The sequence below is a fragment of the Plasmodium fragile genome (assembly GCF_000956335.1).
Source record: "Plasmodium fragile strain nilgiri unplaced genomic scaffold supercont1.40, whole genome shotgun sequence".
Taxonomy (NCBI): Eukaryota; Apicomplexa; class Aconoidasida; order Haemosporida; family Plasmodiidae; genus Plasmodium; species Plasmodium fragile.
In genome coordinates, this window is record NW_012192620.1 from 184,734 (window position 1) to 196,059 (window position 11,326).

At 40.7% G+C, this 11,326-nt stretch overlaps 2 protein-coding genes across 2 annotated transcripts; one reads left to right on the plus strand and one right to left on the minus strand.

Moving 5' to 3' along the window:
* Positions 1-1,106: 1,106 nt before the first annotated feature.
* On the plus strand, positions 1,107-3,767 carry AK88_03498 (uncharacterized protein; the record flags this gene model as incomplete). Its single annotated transcript, XM_012481112.1, has 1 exon — positions 1,107-3,767. The coding sequence occupies one exon, from the start codon at positions 1,107-1,109 to the stop codon at positions 3,765-3,767; it is 2,661 nt and encodes an 886-aa protein (XP_012336535.1).
* Positions 3,768-4,573: 806 nt separating this feature from the next.
* On the minus strand, positions 4,574-10,991 carry AK88_03499 (uncharacterized protein; the record flags this gene model as incomplete). The annotated part of the gene is made up of 4 exons (XM_012481113.1): positions 4,574-5,548; positions 5,688-5,830; positions 6,306-6,353; positions 7,538-10,991. 4 exons carry the CDS (start codon positions 10,989-10,991, stop codon positions 4,574-4,576), a joined length of 4,620 nt encoding a protein of 1,539 aa, XP_012336536.1.
* Between the last annotated feature and the right edge of the window lie 335 nt (positions 10,992-11,326).

Here is an 11,326-nt window from a genome sequence, read left to right on the forward strand (position 1 = left end):
TTTTTTTTTTTTTTTTTTTTTTTTTTTTTTTTTTTTATCGTGGTGTATTATATACTAATGTAAGCCCATTTTAAGCCTACTTCATTTATGTACAAGGTGGCCATATTTTACGCGTTCGGTGTCGTATCAGGCGGGGGCGGGAAGATGCCCCAAAAAGTGACAGCCATAAAAGGAGAAAAAAAACGGCACCACCCGCGTATTTTCTACTTGTGGTGCTTATACAAAAATGGGCCCGGCGTGGATACCGCCATATGACGCGTGGATAAAAACACGTCGGGTTGATGGTCCTACGCCCCATCTGCAGTTGGCGCGGTTGCATCACGCATGCTGTCAAAAAGGCTTAGTTTCATATGAACGTCAAACGCGGACGCGAGCAGGAACATAAGTATATAGTTCTTCAATAAATATGCGCCAAATTTTTAATTCCCATTTTGCGCGACATTGCTATATAGATTGATCCAAAAAAAAAAAAAAAAAAAAAAAGAAGAAAAAAAACGGAAAAAAACAGAAAACAGAGAAATATAATAATCTGCAGCTGGTTGTATCCATTTTTTTTGCAGCCCTTTGCAGAACGTTGTTTTTTACCATTTTGTCCTTACCCGCGCGTTACCCACAACGTACAGCTGCTAACATTTCCCCCCCCCCCCCCCCTTCTGTTGCACTGGCGCATTTACAGCGAAAATTGAGCCGAAGCAAATAAGATGTTAGCTGTAGATAAAAGCTTCCTTTAAGTGGGAAGATTTTAAAATCGATTTGTGTCGCCCTTTCCTTTTAACACCGTTATGGGTTCTCTCCCATTTTGAATCGCCAGTTGATGTGGAAGGCAAAACATTGCTTTTGACTTCTCGTCATAAAACAACAGGGGAAAAACCTAAAAGGAAGAGTCCACCACAGTTGGCGCTAATAGGGGACAGGAGTAGAAACAGAGGCATACAGGTACATGTAAATCTGTGCCGCCCGTTTTCCCCATTTTGCTCCTTATACAAACGTGCCAACGTGACGAATGTGAGGGGGGACAAGGTTCTCTCTCAGAGCGCTGGTAAGAAAAGCATCGTGACGCATACGCACGTGCACTTTTATATATACCCACAGAAGACGCGCGCGAAATGAGCGGAGACGCGGAAGATAACCTGGAGGAACAGGCACAAGTGGCGTCGCAGGCGGAGACACCCCCGCAGACAACGGAACTTGAGACGAAGGAGAAAAAGAAAAAAAAAAAAAAAAAGGACAAAGGCGCCAAAGGGGACAAAAATGACCCCAATAGAAAAAAGAACAAAAAAAAGAAGCAAAAAGAGAAAACCTCCCAAAATGAGAAAGCGACAGCCGTGGGACGGAAAAAGAAGCTACGAAAGAAGGACGCACCACAGGATGATAGCGACTCGGTAGATGATAGCAGCGATGGAGACAGTTCCCACGACAGCGACATGGAAAGTTTGGAAAATTTTTGCAGAAACAACGATCTTAGCGAGCCCAGCTCGGAAGAACACGAATCGGTGGATGTGGCTGATAAGGATGACCGCGAAAACGAAGGGAAGCCGATCGATATAGAGTACGTAGAGGCGTACCTCAATTCCGTGAGCAAGAAGACGAGGTTGAGCAAGTTGGTGAAGCTGCTCTCCATGTTTCGGGATGCCCTGAACATGTTCGTGGATGATGAGGTGGAGGACGGTATGCCCAGGAAAGGAGGAGAGGTGGTGGACGAAGCAGATCAGGGGGAGAAGCAGAAAAAGGGCTCAAAGGGGGGAAAGAAGCAACGAATTATGAAAGGATCAAAGGGGGATGAGGGTAAACGAAGCAGAAAAAAGTACGCGATGAACGTGGATACGTCCATTTTCACCGTCTTCAATGTGCTATACAACGTGGACTCCCTCTTCTACAATATCACAAATGAAGGGTCTCGCGAGCTCAGGGTGTGGAATTTGGAGAGTATCAGAAGAAATGAGATATACCAGGAGGATAGCACTCTTCAGAAGGATTGTGAAATGGAAGAGGAGACAATAGGGGACAATGTGAAAAGCGCAAAAATTACAGATAGCGCACAGAGTATGGAGATTTTGGAAAATATGCCAAATTATAAAAACTTAGAAAAGTATAAAATGTTGATTGTCCATTTCTTCAAGTATCTCTTGAGTCGAATGAAGAAACTAAACAACAGTGATGTGTGCGCGGGGGTAATAAAAATTTTGAAAAAAAAAAATATCCTAAGATGGATAGTGATATTAAACATGGGAAAAAACTTTTTAAAAAAAATCTGCAGAATGTTTATTTTGTCGAAGAAAAACGATGTTTACTTTTTCCTTTTCTTGTTAATACAAAATATGTTTCAGCTGTACAATGAGAAGAAAAAAATAATATATAACAACAGCGTTGCCAATTCTAACCACAAAGAAAAGGAAGAAATTAAAAAGACATACCAATTGGAGAAACTCCTATTCGAGGTGTACCAATATCTGATGCAAAGATATTTAATCCATTATGGAAGTAATTACCAAAATGTGCTCCTTTTGAGTCACATGAATTTTAAAGAAAACTGCCTCATCGAGTTGTTCACTTTGCTCTCCCATGATGTGGCCTATACCATCACCTTTAGGTATATCCAAACCATCATGCAGAAAATCAGGGAGGGCTTCAAGGTCACCTACGAGGAAGGCAAAAAGGGGGATATGCACACAGTAGATCAGCAAATGAAAGCGAAAAACCGAGATGCAGGAAAAAAAAAAAAAAAAAACACACCAAAGGTTAACCTCATCGAATTTAAAACATTCCACCTCCAAAGCAGCTATATGATCCTCCTCCTGAGATTTCTAATCAAAATTATCAAACTGTGTCAAAATTTGGATATCCTAACATATGGATTAACGGTATTAATAATTGCAATTTTGAAGACTAAAATTAATAACATGAAATATGTACCTGTGAATTTACAACTACTTCATTTGCTAATTCGAATCATGGAGGACAAAAAAAAATACATCCCACTATTCTCCTATTTTACATGCATCATGAATGGACTAAAATCTTATCAGCATGTCAGGACAATTTCCAAAGATCAACAAATCAGATTAACCATTGAAAATTTCGACATTAACACCTCCCTCGAAATTGACGAAAAATTAATTTCAGATTTCTCTATAGCTCATCAAGTATATGAAAAATTATATGTCCTGCTATGTGATTATGTTGGACTCATGGTACATCATATTTCCTTTCCGGAGTTTTTTTTCGCTATAGATTCGTTCCTCAAAAAATATTTCTCCGAATGTAAAGTACATGCATTCAAAATGAAAATTAAAAATCTTCTTGTCTTGGCAAAAAATTCCATCGAAATTATTCAGAAGAAAAGAAAAAATAAAAATATCTACACCATGCATGATAAAATGATTTTTTTCGGAAATGAAAACTTGCCTTTATCTGCACATAGGCTGACCGTTCTCGAGAACTATGAAAATAGCTGCCTGGTAAAAATGAAGGCCAGGATTAGTGGACTTGAGAATATTAAACATGCACGCGATGAGGTACAGGAGGAGGACATTCCTTCAAAGCGGTCTGCCAAAAAAAGGAAACGAGAAGATCAGAACGCTGCAAGTAGTAGTAGTAGCAAGAAGGGGAAGAAGAAAAAGAACAAGAAAAACAAAAAAAGCCACAACAACGACATCGACAACGACAAGCCGACTGCGGAGGCGGAAGCCCCATCCAGAGAGGACAAGGTCGAGGATTTTTCCATGTCCAGTGAGGATGAGCAGGAAGATGCAGAGGAAGACGCCTAATCGAAATATACCTCAAAAAAAAAAAATAAATAAAATAACCACCCAAACCATGGACACAATTAACGGGAGACAACTTCTCCTAAGCAAGCTGCCCAATGTAAAGAGGGCTCATTTGGTTGACCCCATTTTTGGGTAGCCCAAAATTTATGCCCATTTTGTATACTCTATATTTTTTCAAATTAACATTTTTTTTCTCCACATTTGCCCCCATTTGCTTGCATTCCATTTCTTTCCCTTGAATCGGATACTTGGATTTGATTCAAGTACCTATTTGACCCCCTCGTTTGAACATTGACACAAATGTGTAAACTCTCCCCATACACTACCGTTTTAAGCGAAGTAAAACTCCGTTACAGCGGACCAAATTTACACGTAACGTGGGATAGCGCCACGGCCCCTTTCTTCCCAGTGACTACTTCCATGTCTGCGCAGGAAACTTATCATTTAATGTTCCCCATCGAGCAAGTAGCAAACCGGTTTGGAAGTACACATTTTACTTTGCGCAGGGGAGCACCACATGTGCTAAACTAATGTGCCTCACGTGGAACTTACCACGGTGTGAACTTAGCCTTCTCCGACCCACCCCCCTCTGACAGGTGAGTTAAAAAAAAAAACTGCTAACGCTTTAGTAGATGTTCATAATGGACACAAAAATATATTGCCCTTTTTCGAAAAGAAGCACAAATAAAAAGGACCATTCTATGAACACCGTGAGAAAATTCAAGTGACACTGGGCAGACGCGCAAAGCAAAAAAGAAAAAAAAACAATCGAGACGAACAGAAACAATTACACACCATGTACTCCATTAATTGCCAACGCCGATGTTCAAATCTATTATGACCCCCTTTCGACCGGAGGAAGAAGTTTCTATGTTGATGTCTATATCGCCCTTTTTCACCTTGGATAGGTTTTTCCTGCACGATTCTTTTTTTGAACCCTTATCCGCGACGCTTTCTGAAGGATATTTGGTGAGTGCACCATTGTTATTAGCGTTGTTCATGTAATGATAACCGTGCGTATATCCCTCTTTCGTTAAATTGCGTTTCATGCTTGGGTAGTATGCCTGTGGGGGCAGGAAGGGCGTGTTGTAACCCATTCCACTTCCCATCGGGGAGTGATTATAAAACGGTTCGTTCGTTTCGTGGTTCCTTCTATACATCATTTTGGGATCATGCGAGGGGGTACCACCTCCATACGTGAGAGAATTTGTCCCTGTGTAATTCGACTGTCCATAAAGACCATATGGAATGTTACCATCCTCGAACATGAGGTTGTTCCTTCCATGCATATTATGTTGCTGCATGGTTAAATTTGGAAGCTCTCTATTATACGTGTTTGTGCAGAACCCATTTGGATTCATGGTGTTATGGTGGTTGTATCCAAATCCGTTCATTGGGGAATACTCTCCATATCTGTGGTTATTCATGTTGTCTTCTTCTTCGGGTAGACGTTGATTTTTCTGGTGGGGGCTACTACGGGGGGTAAATTCGGCGAAGCTTTCACACATTAGAGGGGGAATGCTCTGATGAATTTCCAAACTATCCTTGTGGTTCTTCAATATATTGTACGTTTTAGGATGGAGAGAAGTTTTCCCCTCCACTGCGCTTATAGACTGTAGTCTATTCGGGATGATTTCTCTATCTTCCACGCATGCCTTTGGACATTCCTTTTTGTAACCTAGTTGGGCAGTTGAGACGTTATTGCGCAGTTTTTTGTCTTCGAGTGTGGCGTCCGCTATGTCGCTTCGGCAGTGATTGCACTCACACGGGTTATACTGAGTCTACGTAGAATGGAAGAATTGGGTGAAATGAACTATGCATGTGTGAGCAAAGTCTTTTTTAGAGCTCGTCACTTTTTAGCCACTGCTAATTTTCTAACTTTGTCGAGCGCGCAGGTGGGGCTCATTTTGCGTGTCATACCTGTTCCAAATAGGTGATGCTGTTTTTTACGTTGTCATATATATTCTGTGCGAGGACTCTCTTTAACTCGGGATCCTCACGCTGTTCCTGCTTCGTGATTTTGTGGTATGGCTCCGAAAAGTGTATAACATTTATGTCGCAGCCTTAGATAAGGGTGAAGAAATACATGCATGTGTGCACCAATGGGTAAGCAAATATGTGCACATTTACAGCTTCAAAATCGAGCCCCCCAAAAAAAGACGTTTTGCAACACTTCAAAATAGGCCACTGTCGTAACGTGCAAATTTGAAAAAAGAAAAGTCTAACTTTAATTTTTTCACACTCTAGAACGTACAACGGAAAGGATAAAAACAAGAAGAAGTGAGCAAAAATTGTGACAAAAATAGTGTGGAGATATTTAAAAAAAAAAAATGTTAAAAGTGAACGGGAAGACCAAATTACAACATACACAAATTAAAAAAGTGGTAAAACGAAATTACGTAATAAGCTCACTGGAAATACACGAAAAAAATGTAGCTAGCGAAAAAAAGAGGTAAAACAAATTCCCTAAACTGTGTGCAATACTTTGTAGATGAAGGTAATTTTTTTTTTTTTTTTCGCTTTTTTTATTTTTTTCACCTGAATGTTCAGGCATTAAACTAGGTATGTAATCCGGGAAGCTGTCCACTGAAAAAAAAAAAAAAAAAAATGAACACATGGTATATTCCAGGAGGTTACGTATATATTGGGTTCACACTATCATAACGCATCCAAGTTGGAAGATGCCATTCTGCTGTTACGGAAAATTCTTTTCATTCTAACTGATCAGAAAAAAGGTGCACACGGTACAGTGGAATAGCTAACTACTAAGCTGGTTATAAAAAAAAAAAAAAAAAAACGTTGTGTAGAGAGCAGGAATAGTTATGCTCCACAAGTCAAACACGCTGCTAAACAAATATTACATATGTCTTGATGTTGTAAATGGGCAGTTAATCTGGTATGTTGAACAATACGTAGCACTGCTGATTGGTTAGTAAAATACGCGTATGCGGAAAACGTGACACATAAAAGCAAACTTGAATGACTAATTGGTAGCAACTAAGTGGACAAATAAAAATTGCGTGTCAGTAAAATGCCAAATCTTTTGCATCATTATTTAATAGAAGCTGAAAACCGAAAAGCACACATGTTTTTGCAAATTTTAAATTTCCCCAGCGCTATATGCACACATGTGTTTACACTTTTTGGCTGTTTTTTTTTTTTTTTATGGACGTAGAATAAAATAACCCTTTTTTGCCTGAACGGCCAGGCGATTTTTACGAGAAGTTGGGCTTGCTATGGCGAAATAGTGCGCTGCTAGTTTGATCCAGGGAGAAAAAAAGGAGAGGACAGCTTCGTCCACAACTTTTGCGTACGTTCTACTTTGAACGTAGTTGTGCATTGCAGCTTTTCCTCTTCATTTTTTGAAGTAAAAGGCGGCAAGCAAAAGGGTCTGTCAAAATTAAGGGTACATACAGTGAGTGGCATTTTTGCACGCATATACACCCCAGTTAAGAGACACTCCAAGTGTTTCGCAACGGAATAGCTATAGTGGAATTTCACATTAAAAGGCTTCATCAAAATGGATCACTCAACTGTGAGACGTTTCTTCATTTTGCGTATCACATGCGGAAAAAAAAATATATATATGGATTCGTGTAAGGGTGTATCTGTGAGGGGCGTAAACCGCCAAAATGCTCACGTACATTCACGTATGTATGCACACACACATATATCTGTGTGCACCCTTTTAAAGACGCAGGGCCATGCACCCCCGGCCGAGGGAACAAGTAGAAGGGGGTTCTAAATTATAGAGTTGTACATCCGATTACTTCTGTCAAAATTGTAAAGGTAATAATTAGAAAAAAAGTTGTCAAAAAATTTTTGCGAGGTCCATTTTTTGGACTTGTATTTTATTGTAAAGGGTTCCTCCTCTTTCCCGGATGGAGAATTCACATCCAAGTTACCCTTGCAGCGTTTCACTTTCTTCCTGAACATGTGTTTTTTTATTTTATTTTCAAAGAAGTCCGAGTCGTAGTAAAATGTGCTAGATGGTCTAGGTACATTAAAAAGAAGGGCCTCCTTTGTCAGTTTTTCCTTCTGCCTTCCTGCAAAAGTCAATATGTCTTGGTCCACGCTAACATCGTCATATTTTAAAATAAGCGTCTTGTGTGGGGAGAAACTTTCCTCATTTAGGGACAACTTTTTATACTTTACATCCTGGTGCAACGTGTACCTTTCCGCCATTGATGTGGCAAAGTGTTTTACGTCATTCAGATTCATCTCCTTGGTAGGATCAGGAGTAGGACAGAAGCAGTATTCATAAGTGTACATTTCTTCACTTTTGTCCTTATACATTTTGTTTTCATCAATGTACCATAAAATTTCTTCCAACAGTAGAGGATCTAGGAACATATTACATTCTAGGTTGGTAAAATATTTCCACTGTTTTTTCAGAGAGTCAAGAACAAAGGTCCATTCCTGGTAGTCAATTTTGTGGTACAAATTTTGTATATACTTTCCTACGTACAAATCGTACAAAATTTTGTTTCTAAATCTGTCTTCATTGGTTACGTAGTTGTTGTATACGTCGAGGGTGAAGACTTCTTCTAGATGTACCTCCTTAATGCTAGTCCCAAATATAGTAAAGGGGTTATAATTTTGTTGTTTTAGAAGGAGTTTTTTTAAATTTTGTTCATTGCTCCATTTGGGTTTTTCAATTAATTTTATTTTTTTTTCATAACGGCTAGCTTCTTTTATATATACATCAGTGCTATGTTTATCTAGCGATTTGATATTTAAGTTTTCCATTTTCTGGTTAATTTCGAGTACCTCCTTTTGTAGCTCATCTGATGCGTTAATATCGTTATTAGGTGTGGGTTCCTTTTTATCGTACAACCCACTTACATACTTGAGGTACTTTTTCTTTATAGATGGGATCATAATTTCTAGGATTATTTTGTTTATATGTATGTCGCTGAGGGATACATCGGGGGAGGTATTCTTTTCTTTTTTCACTTTCTCAAATTTAGATTTTCTATATTCGTCTAACATTGGCTTGATGCAATTTTGAAAAAAAATAGAATTTTCCGTCAGCTCTTCGTCGCATATTAGGCAGAAGAGGAATTCTTCTTTTTTTTCGTGCTTCATGAACAGGGATAAAAAAATATCAAAATTTCTATTCGTGTCTTTTTTCCCTACGTCTATTAGTTGTTTGTGTTTGTTCATGGGCTTTTCTTCCTTTTCCTCTTCATCAGTTTTGTGTCTCCCCGGGAGGTTCACTTGTTCTTCAGCCTCAGGAGCACTTTGTACCATACTCATAATGGGCCTTTTTCTGTCCTCCTTTATTCCCTCCTCATCTGTGTCGCACGTGTGCAATTCTTCCACGCCGCTTAACCTTCTTAGGAGGCTCTCTTGTTGGGGGGGCGTTATTCCGAACTGCTTGGTGAAGTCTCTGCTGATTTTGTTTTCCCTCCAGCTGTATGTTGGAACAGCGCCTTTGACTTTGCTTGTAGAGCCTTCCCAAATTTGTAGTGAGGAATTTTCCGAGGAGTTCAAATTATCCATCTCAAAATTGAAGAGAAGGTCTTTCTTGGAGATGTCCAATTTGCTTATGTGTTCCTCCTTTGTGTATATTTTTTTTCTCTTTGCATATACGTTTATTGTGGTGGTTGTGTGTGGCTGTGCTTCTCGGGTTGTCCTTTTTCTATATGCCTCTTGAACGAGGCCAAAAAATTTGGCACTTTTGTAGATGAAGGCGAATGGGTTTTTGATGCTCAGGGGGGGCCACTTGTAGTAGAAATCGGAGAAGCGGCTGCGCAGTCGATCACAGCTGCTTCCGTGGCTCTCTTTATCGATGCCTTTATATATTCCCTTGTAGATGCCTTCAGGGGGGGCACCATTTGGCTGATAATAACTCGCGAAGGTGTTTGGGCAGACGCTCGAATGATCCCAGTTGTTCCCTCCATTATGCGTGCAAAATGGGTCATGCATTTTTAGAGGGCGGCTCAGTATATCCTCCTCATGCGAGTTCCTATTAGGATCACGTACCTCAAATTGAAACCTTTCGTTGTATATGTTTGTTTTGGGGGTTCCCTTTTCCGTTCTCTTTGTCCTTTCTTTCACCATGTCCTTTTCTGTGTGTCTACCGATCATGTATCCGTTGGGTTGCTCCAAGGGGGGACCGCACATGTGCCTGTTAGGCTCTTTCGGCTTCATAAGGACCGTAGGGTTGCGGAGCAAATTCTGGTAGTCCCCGTGGAGGTGGTTCCAGTTGGCGTGGTCTCCCTCGAAATGATCACCGCTGAACTTGGAATCATCCAAATTGTCTCCGTTTGAAGCACGCAGACTCAAACTGACCACGTCGTCGAAGCTGTCCGCTATGGTCCTATTCGAGTAGGCCATCTTGTCCTCATTCTCCACAATCGTTTCATTAGACCTAGCGTTAATATGCATATCACTTGTTTCCCCCACTCGATCCTGCGCATGCCTTTTACGTTCACTGGGACATATGAAGGGGGAGAAGGAGTTATCCTCGTGCTTCACCATTAGGGGGTCATGCGTAGGGTTGTCAGGATTGCTTTCTTCATTTGTCCATTCGTTCGTCTGGGCCTCCTCTTTTTCGTTTCTTCCATCGTCTTCGTCAACGAGGCCCTCTTGGTGATTGTCGTTGTTCCCACATGGGGGGCCACTTTTTTTTCCTTTACCCGCCTGGTTGTTGCCCTCCCCACAGTTGTCACTGCTGCAGCTGCTGTGGCTTTTGACTCTGCTTCGTCCCTCTTTAGCCAATTTGGAGAGCAGGTCACCCCTTCCCTTTGGCCCACACAGATCCTTCTCATTACCCCCAGTTCTGTTATTTTTCCGCTGATGGATTGAGAGGCACTGCGAAACTTCATACTTCCTCTTTTGCTTTTTTTTCCCTGCCCGTTCGCTCCCCTTCGTCTTCCACACCTTGCTGGTTTCCTTTTTTTCCACCTCATAATTTTCCGTCTTTGTGTATGCCCGTCTTTTTTCATTCCACTTGTTAACGCGTTCGTAATATTTGCTGTAATCGAACGCTACTAAGTTATTATCCCTTTTGAACTGTTCTTTTTTTGTTTTTCTTTTTTTTTTTTTTCTCTTTTTGTATGTTTGCCTTGGGCTTCCAGTTTGACTTTCGCCACAAGATTTGCATGTGTTGTGCATATTTTCCCTAACCGGTGCATCCTCACCATCAGCGACGTTCAACAGACACCCCCCGTCACTTGTCTGTTTTCCGTTTGCACTTATGCTGAGATGACCATCCATCCGCAAAACTGTGTCTTACACCTTTTCTGAGCCAACCTTGATAAGAAGTTATGTGCTTCTGCGTTTGCAAACGCGTATATATGTGCACATATATATATACATAGGTTTGTTCACTGTTACGCTTTTTCCCCGTCCTCGTGAGCATGGGTGACGAAATGGAGGCAAACATGAGAGGCATCGCTTTTGAAGTGAATGACCATGTGAGTCCTTGAACAGAGCACTGGGGGGGATACTACATACAACATTCACAATTGTTCATCCTCTACACTGTGCGAGCCGCTGGCGGCTAATTGGCACACCCCCTTTTGCTACGCGTCATTTTTTTTTTTTTTTTT